This window comes from Perissodus microlepis, chromosome 7 (assembly GCF_051167445.1).
Source record: "Perissodus microlepis isolate ML-2025 ecotype Zambia chromosome 7, ASM5116744v1, whole genome shotgun sequence".
Lineage (NCBI taxonomy): Eukaryota > Metazoa > Chordata > Actinopteri > Cichliformes > Cichlidae > Perissodus > Perissodus microlepis.
In genome coordinates this window covers 52207149-52231773 of record NC_140467.1, presented here as the reverse complement: position 1 = coordinate 52231773, position 24625 = coordinate 52207149, and the positions used below count along the sequence as shown (strand labels likewise).

General features: G+C 39.2%; 1 protein-coding gene across 1 annotated transcript; it reads left to right on the top strand.

Annotated features, from left to right (window-relative positions):
• The first annotated feature begins 13862 nt into the window (after positions 1–13862).
• Positions 13863–16312, top strand: LOC146384080 (proteinase-activated receptor 1-like). The gene is made up of 2 exons (XM_084932607.1): positions 13863–13941; positions 15099–16312. The coding sequence occupies exons 1-2, from the start codon at positions 13863–13865 to the stop codon at positions 16310–16312; spliced, it is 1293 nt and encodes a 430-aa protein (XP_084788733.1).
• The last annotated feature ends 8313 nt before the right edge of the window (positions 16313–24625 follow it).

Below are 24625 nucleotides of genomic sequence, written 5' to 3'. Positions count from 1 at the left end.
TTTAAGTAACAATGACTAAATTGCTATTTCTTTGACAGGTGCTGTTCAACACATCGATTCGATTTATGAAACAGTTGTAAAGATCTGCTGGCATCTTCCGGGCTACAGGACTCAGGTAAGACCCGGATTCATGCAAACCAAAGCTGACAGAAAATATCAGGTAATTTCTAAGGACCTGAGAGTGGTGGTGAATAAATGTCTCCTTTTATTTTTAGATTGTGATTAGATTAGATTAGATTAGATTAGATTAGATTAGATTAGATTAGATAAAACTTTATTAATCCCTCAGGTGTCTGTGAAGGTTCTCAGTCATCCAGGTCATCGTAGTCAAAGGAGCTTGCAAAGAAAAGCGTCTGGACTTCTTTAAGTTTACTTGAAGACGTTTCACCTCTCATCCGAGAAGCTTCTTCAGTTCTAAGGTCAAATGGTGGAGAGTCCCAGATATAAACCTAGTGGGAGTATCCCCCCACAGAGGGACAAAAGGACCCCCTGATGATCTTCTAATCGCCTGAGCCAAGGTGTGAAACTGGGTGTGGGTCCCAATCAGCCAGAGTTTCGGGTGTGTTCATTGTGAAACCTGGCCCCACCTTATCATGCGAATTCCTGAGGTCAGATGGCCCAGGATGTGAGTGGGCGTTAAGGCGTCTGGGAAGGGATCTCAAAACTGGATTATAGATGGCAGAGAGTTGGTGTCGTAAACCCCCGCCTCTGTTCAAAGATGGTCGCTCACAGTGGACATAGATGGCTTCTTTCACTCCTCTTTCAAACCATCTGTCCTCTCTGTCCAAAATGTGAACATTGGCATCCTCGAAAGAGTGTCCTTTATCCTTAAGATGCAGATGGACTGCTGAGTCTTGTCCTGTGGAGGTGGCTCTTCTGTGTTGTGCCATGCGCTTGTGAAGTGGCTGTTTGGTCTCTCCAATGTAGAGGTCTGGGCATTCCTCGCTGCACTGTACAGCATACACCACATTGTTAAGTCTGTGTTTTGGCGTTTTGTCTTTCGGGTGAACCAGTTTTTGTCTGACCCAGCAACACGCTCAGACAAAAACTGGACAGAGAGGACAGATGGTTTGAAAGAGGAGTGAAAGAAGCCATCTATGTCCACTGTGAGCGACCATCTTTGAACAGAGGCGGGGGTTTACGACACCAACTCTCTGCCATCTATAATCCAGTTTTGAGATCCCTTCCCAGACGCCTTAACGCCCACTCACATCCTGGGCCATCTGACCTCAGGAATTCGCATGATAAGGTGGGGCCAGGTTTCACAATGAACACACCCGAAACTCTGGCTGATTGGGACCCACACCCAGTTTCACACCTTGGCTCAGGCGATTAGAAGATCATCAGGGGGTCCTTTTGTCCCTCTGTGGGGGGATACTCCCACTAGGTTTATATCTGGGACTCTCCACCATTTGACCTTAGAACTGAAGAAGCTTCTCGGATGAGAGGTGAAACGTCTTCAAGTAAACTTAAAGAAGTCCAGACGCTTTTCTTTGCAAGCTCCTTTGACAATCCCTCAGGTGGGTTCCTCTGGGAAATTCGGTTTCCAAATAGCACAGCACCGACAGAAGTTACAGAATGTGAGCAGAATACTATATGTACACATATATAAATACAGAGACATATATAAATAAAGATTATACCAAAGGGATAAATAAAATAAATAGGAATAAGAATACAAGGGAATTGCACATTTCAATTATTGAAGTCTATTAGACCGTTGAATATTAGCAAAAAGTATTGCACAGTGAAAAGGCACTACATGATAAGGTTTCCGAAAGAGACTCAGGCGCAGGCCAGGGTATTCCTTTAAGTGAAGAACAGTGTGTTTATTTACAGTGAACACAATCACCAAGTGGCTATATACAACGTGCAGGGGGGAAAGGGGTCCGGGTCGCCAGGGTCCGTGGGAAACAGGGTTAGGGGAAAAGGTGCTCCACACTTTCTATACAAAAAGCTCCTCCTCCTCCTCCTCAGTCACTCCTCTCAGAATCCGGTTCCAAAAACGATCTAAACACAAAAGGTCAGGTTAGCGGGATAACAAAGGGCTTTCAAGATTCAGGTTGGCAGATACACAAGTTTGACTGACGCTGATAGCTCAACGATCCAGCGAAGACTAGCGCAGACTCACCATCTTAAGTAGTGCAGTAATCAGCTGGGATCAGCGGCCGGTGTGGTGATGAGAGCAGGTGTGTGGGCCAGCAGCGGGAGCCCACAATGAGCGTCGCCGCGGCGAGAGAGAGAGCGAGAGGGGGAGAGAGGAAAAAACCACAAACATATTGCCTAATAGAGGGTCGGCCAGTGAGACACAGGGACCATGACACTACAGCTTAGTTGTCCCCCCCTCCTTTGTCCTCCTGTTTCCCCTCCCTCTCCCCTCCAGAGAGGGGAACTGAGATGTTTATTAACCCTTTAAACAAGATACACAAATTAGTTTTTTGCTATGTCATGTTGTGTATGATATACTTTTATTATGTATTTATTATATTTTTTGTATCGCATTTGATGCATCGGATGTTCTTAGCAACTTTTTGTTAACAACAATGTTAACTTTAGACAAAAAAAAAGAAAAAGAGTTTTGTCCATAACATTTTGAAATTATGGCAAGTATTGATCATGTTGATGAGACAGAGGTCTCAGAAACTCATGTATCAAGTATGATACAAAGGGCATTATAGGGTTAACAGTCCAGCTACAGTGTTTCAATATTTAAGTGATGCTTTGAATATGTTTGAAAGATAATTCTTATAATGTTTTTCTACAGAACAACTAAACTCCTCAGCATGGTGAAGGACTACACTGAAATCCTGAAAAAGAAGCAGCTGGAACAGCATAACACCAAACTGCTCACCGCGCAGGAGGTAGTGATCGAGGAAGTTCCCCGCGTTCTCCATGGCTTCTGGGAGCTTCCTCCTTGTCCACTCCTAAACATGGCCTCCCAGAATCTAAGCATCCTCTCCACGAGTGTCACCAAGGCCACTTTGGATCGTGTCTCACGGCGACGGAAACACAGGTCATCTTCACCCACTCCATCCGAGACAATATGGTCGACAGCATCCTGATGGAGCTCAGACAGAAATTTCCTGAAGAAATTCTGTCTATCACAATTGCAAACTTTGCGCCAGTGTTGCTGAAGACCATTGCTGATGTAGCAATGATCCAGATATCTGAAATGTTTGAGCCTCCTTCAACTCTTCCTGTTGTGAAGAACACAAATGAAGAACCCTCCTCTGACTGTCTTTCAATGGTAGATGTTCCACCAGCCGAAGGATCTTTTCCAGAAAGTGTTCCAGCGCCTGACATTCTCTGTGAGGAAATTCTTGCTGAAAGGGCATCAAGTCTGAGTTCTCAAGACCTTAAGATCGAAGGACCTCTTTCAGAAAGTGTGCCAGAGCCTGATGTTCCCTGTGAGGAACTTTTTCCTGAACCTGAATCCAGTATGAAGTCCAAAAACCTTCAGATCAATAAGAGGAAGAAGAAAAAGGGCTTCTTCAAAAGACCTAAAAGTCTGTTCTGCTGTTGTTGAAGACCAAAAGACACTGACACTGAAACTGAAATTGTCACCGTACTGGGTCTGCGATCCAGTATTGGTGTTCCAGTAACTGTAAATATGTAAATATGTTCCTTGATGATTGTTGTTCATGTTTTGGGGGTTTCATTAGTTTTCAGTGGGCTGGGTGTTTTGTTTTTCCCTTCGTGTTCTTTAGTTAATTCTTGTTCATAGTTCCTGATTTGTTTTCCTAGTTCTTTTTTCTTAGTTTTTAGTTTCTTGAGTCCAGTTATATGAGTTTTTGGTTTGTTTTTTGTGACGTTTATCTCTAATGAAAATGTTTTTCCAGCAATAAAAGCTGCCGATTTAAGTTTCATTCTACGTAAGAGTCCTGAGTTTGGGTCCTACAACTTGCCTGTCACAGCACACCATGACAGAAATCAAATTTTATAAACTCATATTGCTTCATATTTCTACATGAGTCTCCATCTATATTACAAAATCTTTTCTTTCAAACATTTGTAAGAGTCTCTTATGGTTCTCAAAATACTGCCACAAGTCCAGTAAGTGTAGTCCAGTAACATAACATATTGATGGTATTATTTTTAATACAATTTGAACTTAGTCTGTTAACATATTAACAAAAGTAACTGAAACTGGTATATAAAATGCATTTCCTGTAGTACCGTTTCCGGTACGGATTGGGTAGCGACAGCTCTCTCTTTTTTTTTTCTTTTTTTTGTGAATTTTATTTATAAACAACAGTATAACATACAAGGCACCATCATTAATCTGAATATGTTATATCCTCGGTTGAGCGTTACAATGAGAAAAGAAAAATGCAAAAACAAAACAATAAACACAAAGCCAAAAAGAGTTAACAAAAAAAAAGAAAGAACAGTCATTGAAGGATTTGAAACCAAAGGCAAAAAAAGGAATATGAACAAAGAAAGGGGCAATCATGATCATTAAATAGGGAGGTTTCTTTTTTAACATAGATCAAACTTGTTAAATAATATAACAAGTTTCTGAGCTTTCTTGTTATTCACAAGTTTCAGCGATTTAGCCCAGAGTTTAAAGTCATTCAGCCATCTGTTTATACATGGTTTAGCTTTAAAGTATCTGCATTTGTGAATACATTTTTTTCCCAGTAACAAAACCGTCCTAATCATCAAGTCAAAATCTGCATTCTCAGCAAGTATTCCAAATTTTATTACTGTCACCGTCAAATAACTGAATTCTCCTGGACTGTAGCCAGCTCCACATGTCAATCCAGAAGGAGTGCACTGATTCACAGTAGAACAACAAGTGATCCAGACTTTCAATATCATTTTCACAAATTGTGCAGGCGTTCACATCTAAGTTAAATTTCCGTCTTAAGAATTCATTGGTTGGATAAACCTCATTTATAATTTTAAAGTTAACCTCTTTTACTTTAGGGGAAAGAGGAAGTGAGATATACTTTCTTCTTATCGCCTTAACCTCCATGGTCTCGAATTCTTTAAGAATATCATTTCTTTTAACTGGATTAGGGCAAATTTCATTTATCAAAATATTCCTGATCACCTTGTTTGTAAACCTGCTGTCACCAAATTCAACTCCAGCTATGCAGAGCTGTCTCAGTCCAGGAGAAATTTTAGAGTGCACAATATCTTCTTTTATCATTGATCTCAAAGGGACTGGGATGGCTTTTATTAGGGATTTATATCTCTTAGCAGTACATCTTACATCAAATTTCTCACAAAACGTCTCATGTTTTAATAAGACCCCATTCTCGTCCATAAAATGAGCTACAGCCCAAATCCCTTTAGATCTCCATTCATCCATGTACACAGATTTCCTACACAAACGGATATACCTGTTGTTCCATATAGGGGTATTGTGAGGAGTAAAGTTATGTTTATAGATTAATTTCCAATAGAGAAGGACCTGCTGATGGAATGCTGAGAGTTTAACAGGTAACGAACTGCAATCAAAGTCACAACGTAACAAAAAGTCTATTCCACCCATTTTGCCAAAAATCACATTGGAAATAATGTTCCAAAAGGAATTTTTGTTCCTAATGAAAGATCTTAACCATTTCAATTTTAGTACACCATTCATAACATCAAAGTCAATGGCATTAGCCCCACCCGCTTCATAATTTTTAATCATATCATTTTTCTTTATATAATGACATTTGTTCTTCCATATGAACCTAAAATTAAGATTATTTATAGATTTAATTAGTTTTGGAGTTATGGGCAGAGAAAAGGCTGGATAGATTAGTCTGGATAGACTGTCCATTTTGGTTAGCAAGATTCTCCCAAACAAAGTTATGTCCCTCTGCAGCCACCTGTTTAAAATTGACTTACACTTTTCTATATTGGCACAGATATTCTTATTTTCTGTTGATATCGTATCCTTGCAAATTACAATGCCCAGATACTTCACCTCTTTTTTGATCTGTATATTACTTATTGACTGCAGGGGACACTCATGCAGAGCTAGAATCTTGCATTTACAGCTCTCTCACCCAGGAAACACACAGTCGCAGAGAGAGCGCGTCGCCCTGTAACCATGGCAACCATAATGCTGCCGCCTGGAACAACAGAACATAGCTGTCAAACAAAGCCCAAATAGTCCTGACCTGCCACAATATAAAACAGGAAAATACCGCCGTGTAATCCATTTATTTCAACAAAGTAACTGTATTCTAAATACCACCCTTTTAAACGGTAACTGTAACGGAATAGTTACTCATATTTTGTATTTTAAATACGTAACCGCGGTACATGTATTCCGTTACTCCCCAACACTGTTGACTGGCATAGAAACACACAGGACACTCCATGCTCTGTGTGTCTCTGTGTGCCCTTGTGTGTGTATGTTTCTATGTCTGTGTTTATGTTTGCATCCATGTTTGTAAATATTGCTTTGTGGATGTGGGTTATGTGTCACTGCGTTTCTGTGTGTGTGTGTCCATATTTGTAAACATTGTTAGGCATGTCATTTTTGCCATTCCGTGCTCCATGTCTGTGTGTTTGTGTGAGCGTCTGTGTGCATGTGTGCGTGCATATGTGTCCATATTTGTAATTTTGTGTATCTGCTGGCTGTTCCTTCTTGCTCTTCTAATGTTTCTGCCAATTTTTCACAGTTGAAAAACAAGTAGTTTTGAGAAAACTTCAGCTTTTTTCAGCTGGCCAGTTTTCTTTTCCAATATTTCTGCTTAAGTTACTTTTCCATTAAATTATACTATTTCTGCTACTATGTTACATTTCTGCAAAGTTATACTATTATACTGTTACACCATGTCTTCCAAGCTGTTATGTTTCTGCTAAATATTAACATTTCTTCTGAATTACAATTCTTCTGCTGTGTTGTACCATTTCTGCCAAGTTATTATATTTTTGCTAAGTTTTTATGCTTGAGCAAAACGATTACAAGTTCACCTACTTTTCAAACTGACTTAAGCTTCTTCAGCTATTTTCAGCTGTTTTCAGCAGACAGCTTCAGCTTTACAGCATTTACAGAGCATTTTCGCAGGAAATGCAAATTTTTCTAGTTCTAATTATGATCAGCAGTGCCTCCCTCCTCTTTTGCCCTTCCTTCTTTCCCTCCATGTGTATATATAGTGTGTGTTTGTCTATGCTGGTTGTCGGTCCATCTGTGTTTCATGGTGTTCTCTGCATCTCTCTGCTTCCCGCCCCGTGTTTCTCCCTGAATGTTATGGTTCCAGGTTTGTTTATTATTTTCCCAGTTTAGGTTATGTCTTAGTTCTGGCCTCGCCAGCCTCGCTTTTGTTCGTTATCACTCACTGTTAATAAAGCTCACTCGCATCACAGCCTTTGCCTGCATCTTGGGTCCTTTTCTCACAACACCACACAGCTTGCCCCACAAACCGTGACATAAGAACTATAAATGGTTTAAAACACACATTCGGGCTTGTGAGATTCATGCAGACACTCAGAAACTGAGCCATGACTCTGTGCTACTTGCAGAAATTTCTGCATCTCAGCCATTCAAAGACACATTGTATATAGTTTATTTTATGCAATATTCAATACAGTGCTGCAAATGTAGTCTTGTTCAAGGAAGCAATTTTTTTATTCAGTGTTTTCAAAAGAGCCTTATTTTTATGCATTTATTAGTAATAGATACAGATATTAGGTTTAAGGCCTGGACAAGTTTGAAACCTTTTGTCCCCCACAATGGAAAATGGCTGAAAATAGAAACAGGTATCACTTTAGAAAGCTCCTAATTTTTTTAAATTTGGCACTCAGCTTTTCTGTCTCCAATATCATTGAAATTCAGCCAGATGCTGCTCTTTTATTTCACTTTTTCCTGAAACACTTGTATTTAAATCAGTCAACCACCTCTCTGGGTACCTGCCCTATACCACTACACTCCGAAAGGTCTCCCCCCTTCCTTCTTTCACACAATGTGATTGACCAATGGTGTGCCCATAAAAATAAAGTCCCACCCAATGACTGGATTCTCAGCAGGGCTGAAGATCTGTTTCCCACATACCAACAGGCCATTAAGAATTGATATATGAAATTATCTCACGAGCAGGACAACAGACGTTGTTGTCTGTTTATAAGGTTGCAGATTAGTACCAAACTGGCCTGGGTGTGATTGAATGTGGTTATCAAAGCCATTTAGCCATTATTTCACCACTACACCATTGTTTGTTTATAGTTTTTAGGAAAATTTAGTCTGTAATATAACACTTACCCATATATGTCAACAAACATGGACACAAAGTAATTCTCGGCAAATTGCCTTAATTGCCTGGCTAATGGTTCAGATGCTCAGGAGACTTCTTTTCTAGGGTTCTAGTTTCCTGTTTTCCATTAGGGATGGGTATCGTTTAGGTTTTATCCGATACACAGCAAATCCAGCATGTCCAAATTAACACTGTCGGATTTGATTTCAACACTATTAAAGTGTCTATATGGGTCCACACCAGAGAGTGTTAATTTAACTCTTTTTGGAGAGTTGGTATGTTAACTCTGATTTAGTGTTAAACACCAAATCTGTCTGGAGTTGATAATTTAACACTTGGTGTTAAGAGTTTATATATTAACTCTCAAAGAGTATTTTAGTTTAACTACGTAAGAGTTATCTTCTAATTAATTCTAAAAAAGCAGGAATTTTACTGTTCTGAACTTCTAGAAATTTCTTTTGGAAATAAACATTTACTAAAAAGACGCAATGGTTTTTGAAAAACATTTATTCTGAACTGTGCACCACAATTTCAAAACATTTTCTGAAAGATGTAACAGTGTACATGTTCTCACTTTCATTAGAATTTTGTTTATCAAAAGGTCTGACATAGGTGAGCTGGTAAATGCAAATAACAGCATTCTCATCACTTATTTCTTCAATACAATATGCATGTCCTTCATGCATCACTTTGTGGAACTTCAACGCACTTCTGCTCTCCCCCATATTCCATCTTCACAAGCATATCCTATGTGGAGATTGAATAAAAATTAGTTGACACTAATTAATGGCACAAATAATCCTGTAATCAATTGCAGCACAGTAAAAAAAAAAAAAGGAATCCTTTTTGAGCCATTACTTGTGTAAAGTATTTTCCCAAAAGACAAGGACACAGGCAACAGGTAATACTGAACTAAATGTAAAACCTCAACCTTTTTCATTTTTACCTAAACCGTGTGCACAAAACTCTGGAGGGATCTAAATGCTAACGTAGAACCCAGTCAGGACATCTGCTACTGCTGTTTGCTCGTTTTTTTTTAATGGGAGATCGTTTTCAGGCTTCAAGTAGCACCATTATACCAACATTTCACATTCTAGACATTGTTTTAGGTTTGACTGAAAATTCACATGCAAGCTTTTTTTCAAGGCTGTAGTATTTGCCCGCAAACAATACCTTTCAGCTAGCTAAAACAGAATATTATGCTATCACCGAGCAACATGGCTAATGCCTTTCACACAGCTCTGTCTCAATTCCAAAGAGCCACAGAAGTAAAAGCTAATAATAATAATTGAAACAATCTTTGAAAAAATGACTTACCAGGGCTCTAGAGTGCGACCAAATTTTTCAGTGGTGCGACTAAAAAAAAATATTTGGTTGCACCTGTGCGACCAACTGTTCGGGTAGCAAAAAAAAAAAAAAAAAAATCTGCAACCTTCCCTGTGGTCAACAACAGACACACATTTTGCCCCTATCGTGGACTAAACCAATCAGAGATAGTAAGGGGCGGGACCTCTCTGATTGGCCGTGGTCCAGTTGAAAGTGCAGGTGGAAGTGGGAGGTGAGTAGCTTGAATAAAGCGATATCAATTCATTAAATCCTGAATCAACTTTTAAATATAACTGTGTTTTGCCAGAAACGCCAGATTCTCAGATTAAAGCTCACAAAACCATTTCAACAACAACCAAACAGTAAATGAGAGCAGGCACACGGATTCCACACAAAGACGTAAACACGGAGCGGAACCGACGCATCAGAATCAACTTTGTCTTTCTCGGCTTTCTCACCCGACAGCCCGGAGACGGACACGCTGTCGGAGCTTAGCGATTCTGATGCGCTGTGATTACGTCTTTTTGCGCTGATTCTGAGCTGCAGGTTTTGTCTCTCTCCAACCAAAATTCACCGAGCCAGCAGCAAAAGAAGCAGCAAACTGCGCTTCACATTTAATCAATGTCGTCATGAATTTTGCTGTTTTGCTTCCACGACTATTAAAATCACACTTCATGCACAGCTAGCTCTCTCTCTATCTCTCTCTGTACTTCAAGAACAGTTTCCCGTCTCCAATCTCTGTTTTCTGTATTATTCATTCGCTTATTACCCACCAGTCTACCGTTGTTTACAGCGCTGTCGGCTGCTGTCTTTTTCTTTTCTTTTTCTTTTTTTCACTTAAATGACCTCGGACAAGAAAGCCTATTTTTCTGTTGTTCAATACTGAAGAAATTTAAACTTTATATGCAGAACATTGTAGAATATTTTTAAGGTTATCTGCAATAAAAAGCCATACCAGGAAAATCTCCTTCATGTTTTTCTGTGTTTTATTCTCAGTTACTTTCACACAAAGGCATCTGCTGTGATGTTCACAATTCTGATGAAGTCAGTACTGATAAATGATCAGAATTATAATATTTCTGACTGTCTGAGGCTACGTTGAATCGAATCGGGACTTTGAAAACCGGAATCGAATGGATTATAGAAATCAGTGATGATACCCAGCCCTAGTGAGCAGCCTAGGCACGACAGAAGTGGATGTAGCTGTAATAGGAAAAGAACTATTGCTAACTTTTCTGTTAAGTTAAGGCCTGATCCTTCTGAAATGCATAGCCAGTGCTCTGACACGGTGTCATCAATCTTTGAATGCTGAAAAAGCACAGTGTATCCAGAAAAACACATTATATTATATAAATTATTATAAAATTTGTGTGCGCCTAACTTTTGTGCCGGTACGCCAAAATTTAGGCGTACCGGTACGCCCATGGCAAAAAGTTAGTCTAGAGCCCTGCTTACCAAGCATGGCAAACAACTCAAATATGTAGTGCAAAATGTTCTGAAACGGCTTCACTTCAGCTTCGATTGGAGCCTATGGTGCTGGGGGCGGAGTCTGTGAATTTACTCTATTGGTGTCATAGCCCCTGTAGGAGTTCAGAGTTAAGAGGTCAAGAGTTAATGTTTCCATTGTAACACCTCCAGATTTGACATAGAAACACTCATTTTTAACACTTGATTTTAACTACTATCATTTTACACCTCAGAGTTACATTAAAAGAATGTGACTCTACTTAGAGTAAAATTAACTCTACTTTTGCAAGAAGACTACTAACACCAAAACATTTAACACTTTTGAATTTGCTGTGTACCAGTACCAAACCGGTACTTTTGAAACGGTGCCGGTGCTTAAACGGTGCTCGAATCGGTGCTCGAACCGGTGCTTAAAGAATGGAGAACACAAAATTGGTCCAAAAACCTCTCATGTTCAGCTGTTTTTTTGTAAAAAGATAACAATGTTAGCCTTTTCTGCAGCTATAGGGGATTTATGGCATCACTCTTGGCTGGAAGCAGTGCTTAAACAATGGAAAAAACAAACTTTGTCCAAAAACCTCTCATGTTTAGCTGTTTTCCACTTTTTCTTTGGTCATTTTAGCCTTTTTGGCCAGGGTGAAGGGAGCATCTGCCATCAAACAAGAAGACAGCCGCATGTAACTACGACGGTGTTTGCTAGTTCACCTTACATGCATTAATGTAATAACGTGGTTAGCCTACTCAACGTGAATTACACACGAACAACATTAAGCTACTCATGCAGAGAAGAACGGCTGCTGCTGCCATCATCATCCATCATCATTTCTGCTACACTGGCAGGGCTAGGGGCCAGGACTCTACTCTACAGGTTTTTGGGGGATGTTGCTCCGGGTCAGATAACAGGCAACCCACGCGCAGTAGATGTGCTCGGTGTGAGGTCTCGCAGCAAGCTATCAAATACGGTGCATTTCTCGGCTTTTAACAAAATGCTATACGTCGCCAGGTGTTTCATCAGATTCGAGGTGTTACCTCCTTTGCACAGTATCACCTTAAAGCACTTGTTGCAGGCTGCTGAGTTTGCATCTTTTGCTGTGAAGTACAGCCAGACTTTGACCCCTTCGCTTTGGGCATTTTTAATCTGTAGCTCTGCTCTAAAAGAACGTACGTACCTGGGCCCGCCTACTACGCTCGCAAAGGTAAAATGATTGGCTAGAATCCAAAGTGTATGACATCTCAGAAAAAAAAAAGCACTGAAATAAAGCACCAAAATGTGCGCTGCTTTTCGGTCTGGTTACTACCGTTTATGTCAGAACCATAATGGCACCGGATACCGGTACCCATCCCTATTTTCCATTAGTGCTTAACCAGTTCTCCATCACGTAGATCAACACTTTGAGTTTCGTCTTGATGCATGCTCAATCATCCAGGTAAGTAAATCTCCAAAAGTTGCTTCGGTTCATCTGGATGTAGCGTTTTCAGAAAACAAAAGTTGAACAGAACCAACTTTGAGACTTTGAGTTTCCAGTCTTGTTGTCAATGCCGGTGGCCGTCAGGCAGAGTGGACTAAAAGGGCAGATACAACACACAAGTACTCGAAGTGTGACGTTAATTAATTTATTTACAGTGATCAAATACGGTACGAGAGAACACAGACACTAATGAGATGGGAGTGAGTGAGGGGGCTATATACAACAGTGTGGCAATACTATTTATAGATGTAGAAACTAAACTAAAACTAAACGAAACTATACACATGAACGAGAGCTGGGATCTATGCCTAATTAGCACAGGTTACATGAACTTGAGTGGCATGGACATGATTGTGCGACATGGTTCCAGGAAGTAATTCTTGGCACTGACAGGATTAGGTGGATTATGAGCCAGAGGTCAGAATTTCTGTTACCTCGAACAGCAGAAACCCAAGAAAAAAGAGGAAGAGGAGGAACCATCATGGAAGGACAAGCCCCTTCGTGGTATATACCACTGGCAGATTGAGGAAGTGGCTGACATTCATTTTACATGTATATAATTAACTCACAGTTGCCTGCTAGAGAAACCTTTACTCTGTTCTTGGTCATAAAGACAATGAAAAAATATATACATTCACCAAGCGGAAACTCAAGATGACTGTAAAATAATCACAAAACTACTAAATTAAGCATTTAAAGGAAGCCATTACCACTACCAAAAGACAAATTTTTTTTGAGTCACAACGAAATACTAAATGAAGAATTGGAAAAAGCACTGTAATTAAAGAATTGTTTGGTACAACGACCCCTTGCTCATTGACCTCTCTCATTTGTCCCATATTAGAGAGACATTACAGTTGTCCTAACTATAGCAAGGCTAAGTGCGTTTAAATTGGCCTATCAAGAAGATGGTATGACTTCATACTGTAAGCATAATAAATATTTAAATAAACATTTCCATTTCCCCGACCTCTTACTGTGATATATTAATTTTGTGTTTTTGCAGTTTGTGTGTGTGTGTGTGTGTGTCTTTCCAATGAAGGCCTCACTCTTATGAGTAAATTGTGATTCATGAGTGCATTATAATTTATCAGTAAATGATAATTTATGAGTAAATTACTGGTCATGGCAAATGGCCGCCCCTCCCTGAGCCTGGTTCAGCTAGAGGCTTCTTGCTGTTAAAAGGGAGGGACGTGAAGAGGGAAGTCTCACTGAGAATATCCAGGATGTAGAGATTGTGAAATGAGAAAAGGCAGACAGTGTGTCTAAGTGTAGTTTGCTCTGACTGGTGGAGGAGCGTGTTTGGAATAGACTGGTTGGACTTTGGGCAGAACTCATTTACTTGAACATCCAGCAGTAGGAACGTGAATGAAGATTAATTGAATTTAACACCATTATCCTAATGGCCATGGTTTTAGTGTCTCGGAAACATTTTCTGTGGGTTCTGTTGTGTGCATGTGCCTTTCCTGCAGGCAACAATGGTAAGAAAGCTTTGAGCTATTTAATGTTAAATTAACACAGGCACTTTTAGTATATAATTGATGGATATGTTAGAGATGAAATCAGACTATTTTATAATTTTGTCAATCTACATAATGTTGTCTTTTCTAAAACAAATTTAATTTTACGGTTTAATTTTACGGTTCAGGTTTTATTGTCATATACAGATAAACAGTGTAGCCACATTTACTCATAATTAAATTCATTGGCTCGTGTTCCTCAGCTTTACATGAGCCTATAGAAAGTGTGCAGTTATATTTAAGAAGAAAACAGCAAGAAAATAACAATAATAATAGTAATAATAAAAGAAAAAACAAACAAACATTCCTGGTAAGTGAGTTTTGTGTTTCTAGTTGTGATGGACTTACTTTTTACTGCATGTGTTAACCGTTAAAAAAATAACACAAACAATTTGTTTTTATCTGTCTGTCTCTCATTTTGTTCTCCCAATTCTCTCTATTTTCATTAATTGTTAAATATGCAACATTAAAATCTTGTTTAACAAGTTCAAAACAGAATATTTGGCATGTTTCTTTTTTACTGATTCAGAGCTTCAACTAATTTATTTGTCATGTAACCTGTGAAAAAAATTATAAAGATCAACTATCATAGTTTTTATAAACAATTTTCTAAATGAAGACTATTGAATAATATAAAAAGAAGCAAAAAGAAGTATTTACACACTAACCATGTGTATCTTTCCTGCAGGCAATAATGATAAGAAAGCTTTAACTCATCATATGTTAAACTTAGAGCGCACTTAACAACCTGTTTATAAGTTGTAGAATGAAAGTCCTTCATTTGTGACCAGTTGTTAAATTTGCAATGTTTAAACTTTTCCTGCCATGATGCCAGGTCTCTCTTGGAAATTCGATTTTTACCTGGAAAAATAAATAATAATACAAAAATAAAATAATAATAAATATTCAGATATTTACACCTGAAATCAGCCAGTAAATTATCTGTATTTCATTTCATTTCTTAAATCACTAGATTCATAATAACATTCTTACCTTCTGTTAACAGAGCTTTTATCTAATAATCTCAATGATGTAGCTTTAATTTCCATATTAAAGCTACATAGTTGACATATGTTAAAGTGACACTTTTTTTTTTTAAATCTCTCTCTTCCTTTTAGGCACTTCAAACAATACTAGAGGACCGGACGGAGCATCTGGAGCAGGTTTAACATATCATGAGACCAATGAAACATTTTTAAAAGATGGACTTTCAGAACAGGCACTGGAGTTTCTAACTGGCCCTGTGTCCACCATCCTTTTACCTTCCTTCTACACGCTGGTCTGCTCCATCAGTGTGCCAGTTAACATCTGTGCCCTGCTGGCTTTTGCTCGGGGGATCCGTTCTAAGAACCCAGCTGCAATTTATATGCTGAACCTGTCCTTAGCCGATCTTCTCTTTGCACTGATGCTCCCCTTCAAGATCTCCTACCACTTTGAAGGCAATGACTGGAAATTTGGCCCCTCCATGTGCCGCGTGGTCACTGCTGCCTTTTACTGGAACATGTATTGTTCTGTTCTTCTCATAGCTTGCATCAGTGTGGACCGTCTGCTTGCTGTAGTTTATCCAATCGATGCTCTGGTTTGGAGGAGCTCACGGACCACAGTCATAGCCTGCATAACCATGTGGGTGTTATCTTTCGCTGGCTCTGTGCCTCTTGTTTCTTCTGTCCAGACTTATAACATTAGTGAGTTGAACATCACCACCTGCCATGATGTCCACTCCACAGATAAGATCACCTGGTTAAAGACATACTTCCTCACCCTCTTCTGCATTTTTTTCTTCCTACCTCTGCTCATCACAGTGGTGTCCTACGCTCAGATAATCTGGTCATTGAGCAGAGTCCAACATGATGTTCCAGGAACATCACAGAGGAGAAGAAGAGCAATGATGATGACTTTGACTGTGCTGGTGATATTTTTGCTGTGTTTCATGCCTACAAACGGTCTGCTGCTTGCACACTACCTGCAATTAAAAGAAGAACCCAAGAAGAGCCAGGAGGCACCCGATGGCTCTTACGCACTCTATCTGGTGTTTCTGTGTTTGGGAAGTCTGAACTGCCTCCTGGATCCCCTGCTCTACTACTTTGGATCCTCGCAGTGCCAGAAACAACTATCCAATATGCTGAAGTGTAACAAGGTGACAAAGAGCAGAGATATCACTCATTCAACAACTGATTCCTGGAGATTAAGCGCAAGAACAATGCTGAAACCCAGAAACCTGCAAAATACCAAACACTCTGAATTAAACACATCAGTGGACTCTTTCCAACTTCAACAACCGAAACAAGAAACTACTAGTCTGACTAACTCTCACACTGTGCTGACATTTTAATTAACTCTTATGTCTAATTTTAAAGTTTATTTAAAGTTAAAGTTCATTGTAAAATTATTTTTTCTATTCTTTAATGATTTTCTTTCTGAATGCATGTTTATTGATTAAACTGTTATTGAACTCGAAGTACTGAGATGGAGTGAAATATCTGCCCTCATAGTTTGTTTTATGCTTCCCCCTGCTGGTGCAAACTTTACATTAATTATTGTATATTTAATTCAAGCTTCTTTATTTGATGAATTGATTTATTTGGAATAACACAATGTATTAATATGAGCATCAAAATAATGCTAACAGATATGTCAATATGTAAAAGTATAGTATCATAAGTGAGGTTGCCTATTTGTGTAAGCTCTTAATCTTACAGAGAAGCTCTTACGTCTGTGCTGGGCTGCAAGTAATGAGTATTTATAATGGATATTTAGTGTTTTCTGTGAGAAAGAGCAGCAAATAGAGTTATCTTCTCTTGCAATTCCTTAGCTGTTTTTGTTTGTACAACCATCAAACCACACCCTTATACTGAAACCTAGACGTTGGGATACCATCAAATGATATATGACATTTCTAGACACCCAAAAAGTCTTAAAAAATAAATAACTAACATTTATCCTTCTTACATTTGCATGAAAACCTCAAAAGCTTTGACGAGTTACAGCATAGTTATTCAAGCTCAACAGCTACTGGCAGTATGGGGCATAACAATCACAGCAAATATGTAATAAAAGCCTTGATGTAGATAAAAAAGGAAAATATCAGTTAAAATGTGTCTTATCTAAATGGCTTGCTTGGTGTTTTCCTATTAAATGCATGGTTGTATTTAAACCTGTGAGTTATTCTCTTGCAAGAAAATAAACAGATGTTCCCTTTTGACTCGTTCTGACTCCATGTTCTCTCTAGTATACAGGCGTCTTTATTTTGGCTCTTTATCCCATCGGAACTGCCACTTCTTTTTCATTTTTGATGTGAGGATTTTACTTCCACATTACTACCATGAAAACATGAAAAACTATTGTTATACATGAATTTAAAGCAAAAATCATGCCTTATATCGAATAAATGAATAATGGCAATGATTAATGGTGAGTAATGATGAACATAAAATTTTTCAAATTAGACTGACGTTATCCAAATGAATGTGAAAAATGTATTTTATATTCCTGACTATAATTTACTAATAAAACGTATTTTCCACGCACAAAACATGTGAATGTGATAAGCCAGCAATTTCATTAACTGCAATGTATGCTCATAATAGAGGTCTTCTTGCCCATTCACAGGGCCCCGGTGTTCGCTGACATGAATCTTTCTGTTTGACGCAGGAAAGCTTTTTCCAAAGAAGGCAAAGAAGCCTCAACTGACTCTCTTCACATAAACTGCTGCCTGGAAGAAAAAGAAGAATACACGACTTTTTTTTTGTCAGTCATCAAGTCACTTGGCTCAATTGCAGCAATACTATTAATAATTGTAACTTCAACATACATGATCATACAAACATTTGTATTTGAAAACAAATGAACATTTTAATTATCACAGCCCATGAGCCAGGGCCAGAAAAAAGTGAGTGGTGGTTGGCTCTTCAAAGGCCCTGATGTGTTTTTCATTCACAAATCACCCGATTTTTCCCAAGCTCAAAAATCAGGATAGCTTGTTTGGTACCATGCCTGCACAAGTATGTTAATTAGGCTCCCGTCATCATAATCTGGCAATACAAACACCAGGTACAAACGCTTTATGTTAGAGGTAAATTAACTAAACCAGTCACAGCAGATGGCTACCGCTCCCTGAGCCTGGTTCTGTCAAGAAGTTTCTTCCTGGTAAAAGTGAAGGAAAATCTGAGGATACCAAGCTATTCAAATTCATAAAATACAGGCGCATAAATATGGCTGCAGTTGCTGTTTAAGTGTCGGTTAAAATGCTCGATCCGAGTTGTGCACAGAACTTCCTATTAAGACCGAGCCTTCACCCCTGCTTGCTCACACGTTCTTCCATATCTGAGGGTTCTCTCCTCTATGATCAGTCCTGATGTGCAGGGGTCTGCCAAATCTTCCAACAATTGCAGTAAATGGTTTCAGCTCGATTATTGTTGGAGCACTGAAGAAACATACTATAGCCATGCACCGTGAACAGCAAACTCACTATTGCAGTTTTTCTGTAGATAGAACACCCTCCACAGTGACTCTCTTAAATGCTGTCTTTGAACCACTATGTTTTTAGAACACAGACGTCGCCTCAGCATCACTTCTCTATCATTTGGATTTTCAGTTTTTATCTTGAACACTATCTGATCCAAATTATTGTCACTCATTATATTGAATTTTGACACAGATATTATAGTCTTGCAGTAACTCTTAGAAAGTTGGAAAGGATAGACATGTCACAACTGAGAGGTCAGACTAGGTGCAAGGACTTAAAGAGCAGACACAGACTTTTTAAAAGTACACACGTACACGGGTAGTTTTGAAAACAGAGATTTTCGGATTATTTAAAAAAATAATCCCGTCCACACGTAAACGCAGAAATGAAGGAAAACGCTGCTAGGAACATGCCAAAGCAACAGGTGGCGATATATTCCTAACCATGTAGAAATGTTGGCCAATAAGAAGTCTAGAAGCCTCGGTGGGAAATAGTAAACAAGGATGGGGCATAGAAGCAGAACAGAGTCGTATGTGTGGAGGGACAGTAACTGTGTGTGTATATGTAAGCATTTAAACACTGCAGAGAGTACAATTAACAGTAACAGTATTGTAAAAATTCATTTCACTGAAACAATAACGTGGCGCACAGTGTGACGTCAAAAAAGGCGCACACCTTTGACGCTGCGTTTTCTCCGTTTTCCTCGTCCACACATAAATGCAAAAACTGAGTTTTCAAAAATATCCACCCTGGCCGGTGTTTTTAAAAATCTCTGTTTTCAGTGACCGAAAACACCGTTTACGTGTGGACGAAAGGTGCAAATGCATAGAAAAATCTGCATTTTCAAAAATACCCGGGTACGTGTGGACGTAGCCTGAGGCTCAAGTAGATGTGAAAACAGTGCTTTATTTACAAAGTGAGACAAGACTTTAAGGTGACAACTATAAACTGTGAACTATGACAATAGTTTTAAGGTATCGACGATGAACTGTGAACTATGAGACTAAACCAGAAACGAGAAGTGTAATTTGTGAACTAATGTTAAATTCAAAAGTCCATGAAAGTGATCCAATGGGGGAAGAAGGGGCTGTGGCACGGGCAGAGAAGTGCAGAGTCACTAGAATGAGAGTAAACAGGGAGTCTGCTAGGTTCCAATGATTAACGGTAAGTATGATGGGAAATGTTTCTAATGGCTTACACGTTGCAGGTGGAGTACGGTGTGGAAGGAGGGCAGTCCAAAGGTTTGGGTGAGGTTTCAGTCCTGAGTGAACCCAAAATGTACTGTTCCAGAAGCTGTGGCAGGGAGGCAGGCAGGTGGAGTGCAGTGGGGAAGTGAGCGTAACCAGACTGTGTGATTGAAGGAAGACCGGCGTCCAAAATCAAGCTGAGTATTGTTCAAAAAAGCAACGTGATGACCAGCCAGGTTACAAGAAAAGAGAAAACACAATAAGCGAGAATACTGAGGAAATCACAAGTGAGCTTGGCAGCCTAACACTGATTAGCTGTAGATCTGGTGGAGAACTTCTGAGTATGCTGGTCTTAAATATGGGTAGCTTGATTGCAGACAGGTGAGATGGCTTAATGGAGACTCTGGCCTGAGGTGGAGCCCCAGCTCTATGGAAAAACACTGCACTCACCCTGACCATGACAAGATGTTGCTTCAGTAAAAGATGTTTTTAGGGAATTAACATTTTGAAACGTTTGAAATTTGATGCCTGGTTTGCTTGGTAACCATCCTAGAACACAGCAAATATTATGCCAATAAGCATAGTTCTGTAACAAAAGATGGGCAATTCAAGGTAATTAAACTGTGACAGATTAGCTAGAAATTTGTATTTTAGGCAGGCACGTGAGTGGGATTAATGTTGTTGGTGCTGATGTGACACTGCTCATGCTAGAGCTGTAAGAAGTTAAAAATGTATACTGAATCAGAATTACTACTTTGACAATTATAAAATGCAAGTTTAAAATGAATCAACTGCAATATTATACCACGGAAATATAAAATTCTGCCAGCTAATTTACATGAGTAATTAAGCCTACCAAGCGCTATGATATTCCAGTGGAGGTAGTAGGTCTATGTAGTTGGTCCAGATGCATTGCTGGACCAACTACCAATTCTTTTGATCTTTGGGCTGAAGGAAGGACAAGACTTTGTGTATAAATGCTCAATCAACAATCTTTTATTCCATACAATTCAACACTTTATGAGCATAAACCATCTGGAGGGGAGATGAGCGCGGGAGGGTGTCCACCTGATCTCGAAGTGTCTGAGCGTTCCTCACATTCTTATAGTTTCAGCCCCCCCCCCTCCACCTAGTCATAAAACCTAAACATTCACATTCTTTCTCTCTCTCAGTGAGCCTAAGTTATGACCTTGGCTTCCTGTGCAGTATGTTCTGTTCTTTTCTAATCAGACAAATAAGGTGATGCCTCTCTGAAAACAGTATTTCTTATACCTCAGCAGTATCATGCATCATAAAACAATATCATTCATTCACAATAAATCAGCAGTCTAATGTAATACAAATCAGTTTAATAAGTGTAATAGTTATCACCTCTTCTAAGTCAGGAGAATAATGCAAACTAAAACTACATAATGATTTCACAATCTTTAATTAGGGGTTTAACGTGGCATAAGATAATATAATAATCTCACAATTCCCCCTTTGATCTCTTTTTAAAGAGATCACTTACACCTTGCAATCCAGTGTTGCAGGGTTCATTTCTTCTTACCCCTAAGGCCCTCTGTCCCCCTTTAATGGGTGGAGCATATATGAGATGATCTCTGTGTTTGCGCAGTTCAGATGCAAGAAAAACTATGATTACAGCAAGAACAACAGTAGTTACAGATGACACTCCCATCACTCTCCAGTTCTCCCACAGCTTTATTTTGGCGCTCCCGTTTTCCCAACCTCATCCTGGTGCTACCTTGTACCTTTCAAATGTACTCAGACTAGAACCTCTGTCTAAGGAGCTTTTAACCTTTATTTTATTGCTGCAGCTATCAGTGTCTTCCAGTCGAGTGATTCTCTGCTCCTCTTCTTTCTTCGACCTCAGGGGTTAGACCACCCTTCAGTCGTTGCACAGATCAGGGGATTATTCTGCCCCAATTTTCAAACAATGATCTGTGTATTCTGGGGTCACAGCCGTGTCCCCCTTTTTACCAAGAGCCTCTCGAACCTCGTTGGTCTGGTGTTCCTGGATTTCTGCCAACCCCTTCATGGTTATTGCTGTGTTTATGGGATCCATCCTCTTGAGGTGACTAGTCGGAACTCAAACGCCATGACACTTCACCCCAGTTGCTGTCTTGGCAGTCTCTGTGTCTGTCTCTGCTGCAAGGATCCTCGTATCTCCGTGACCTCGTCTGGTGTCTACTTCCTTTCTCTGTAAGGCAGAAAACCAAAACACCTCTCTCCCTAGCCTTGATAATCTAATGTTGTTATCCATTGTTCTTCTAGTGATGCAAATTTGGTTTTGAATATCATGTTCAGGACTCTCTGACCCAGAGACTTATTCTAACCATAATCTATGTGTGTAAGCATGTTTGCATCCTCTGCACTCAAAGTCAATATCTACAATATATCAGTCCAGACATCACGCCGAACGAAGCTTATGACCTTCTAAAGACTGAGTGCCAACTCATTATGAGCACATTTGCAATGTGTGTATGAAATTAATGATAACCACTTAGTTTAGTAAAAGAAATCAAAAACAAATTACCCATTTTTAATTCTAACATTTGCCACCTTTTTCACAAAAATCATGTGTTTCATTCAGCCTGCCGTCCCACAGTTTCCTCTCCAGTATGATACTCAGCTTCTCATGAACACAGGCATTTTATCTTCTAAACGCTATTCAGTTTATTTCAATCATTAATGCTTAAACATGAAAATAATGCTATATGCTTCTCACTGGTTCTCTAAAAAAGTCTGGGAACTTTTGGATCATTATAAGCTGAAGTTTTACAATACTTAAATTAGTAAAAACACAACTAAAGTCATAAAAATGTTCATAAAACCATTGTTTGATGTTAAAACTCAACTTCCCCCCTTTTTGACACACTCCCATGTGTCAATTCATCGGAGCTAGAAAATTAAAAGAAAAGGTTAGTGACATCCTATCTCCGAAAACATCAGAAATTCTTCTCTCGAGTATCGTTGCTCCAGTCTTGTCATCCTGTGTTAGGGAATGAAATCAATTTAATTATCATATTAGATCTGGCTCCGCCCAGAGCCTGCGTCCGCAGAACTGCCTAGAAACAAAACCTGTCTGTTAATATGAACTTCACATTTGTAACTCCCTTTTTACCCACTGTTTTTCCCTTATTGCCCACAGCAGGGGAATTTATGTCTTGATTCAGCCATGAATCCAGCTCACCTGATTCATCACTGAGCCCAACCGTCACTGGCATCTGATAGTGCGGCACTGCATATTCTTCCCTTAATGTCGCTGTTTTCAATCTGTTAATTAGAGTTCTTAAACATGAAGTAGACTGCATCCACAACAAGTCAATACAGCTTTGAATGTGGCCAATTATCAATCTACTACCAATCAATAACAAAATGATAGCTTTTATTTTATGCATGCTTTGGTCAACCACTTACCCAGAGGATCTTCAATCCCAGAAAATTCCTTCTCATTTAATAATGTCTGTCATTCTTCCATGCCCTGGTAACTGGCCCATGCAGAGCTGTATCATTTTGAAATATACATACAACCAGCCAAACCACACCTTGGTCACACCAACCCTGTTCCCATCTGAGGATGTCCAACGCCATCCTAGTCTGGACTGTCAGAGGTGACTTTAACACCAACTTTTCCGACACTCCTGTTTATTGCATTCCCTGGTCAGATTAGCCAACCTTTGCACACTAGTATAAACATAATCAACATGGTCAACATTATATTGAGTGTTATTTCAAAATATTATAGATTCAAACCCTCCAATCTAGATGAGCTCCACTCTGTCTCTAAATTTTGGAGAAATTTTATGTTTGGTGTCGAATTTTAAGAATTTGACCATAAGTGAAATTCATGGTGTTATCACCCCCATCAGGGCTTACCTTTCCCACTTTTGGTGATATTCCTCCCTCGAATATTTGCAATTACCCTCCTTAGGCGTGGTGGTGTGGTCAAGCGGGTGCTATAGGAAACAAAAAGCTCAGGACAGAACAGTTATCAGTCATGTGCTTCATACAGAAGTTGCATATTTTATGATTTCATATTGATCCTCTGAGTGTAATGATACATTTTAATTTGAATTTATCAAAACTAAACACAATAGGTTTTTCTTTCTTTACTTTGCTCTTGTTCTTTTGCAGTACCACATCCTATCACATGCCCCTGTCGGTTATATTCTACTTTTTTAAATTACTGACTATTTCAAGGGAGAACCTAAATCACGTGGACCAGTGTTTGTTATTCCATATCTCTATTTTGAATGTGACAAGTCTATCCTTCCCCTGTTATTCATAAATATTGTTAAAGTTTGGCTATTTTTCTCTATAAACTTTAATTGACTTTTTACAGTGGCCTGCTATGGTTAGTAGTAACATATTCCAGTCATGAGTGATATCAAAAGTTTCCTCCACTGTAACATTTGACACTTCCCAACAATATAATGTGAGCAGGAGTCCAGGTCGGTCTCGGCTTCCAGGGCCGGCAAAGCAGCCTGTAATTAAACATAAAGAGAAAAAACAAAAAACAAAACAAAAACAGACGAACAGGAAAATGATGTTGTGTTGTCTGTGTCACAAAGAGACAATCTTTAATTAGGGGTCTAACGTGGCATAAGATAATATAATAATCTCACACTACAAAACAAACTGCTTTCTGCATGCTGATGGCTAGTTTAGCTAACACTGCAACCCGTACACCAGGCTATACAATAAACTCACCAAGTGCTTTGGTGATTGTGGAGACTGCATCCACTAAAATTGCACTACTGCTGAAAGACCACCAAAATGGCTCTTCTGATGTTTTCAGTTAAGTTACCAGAAATGCTTGTAGGAAATAACTGAAGCAACATATGGCGGTTAGAAGTAACCGTTAGGGGACCACAGTCACACATCCTCGCCACTACAGGCACGGTTTTCACAAAGCTTTTATTTTGGTATTTCCTCTGACCAGCAGGATAAATGTGCATATTAGCTAAACATTTAGACGTAACATTTAGAT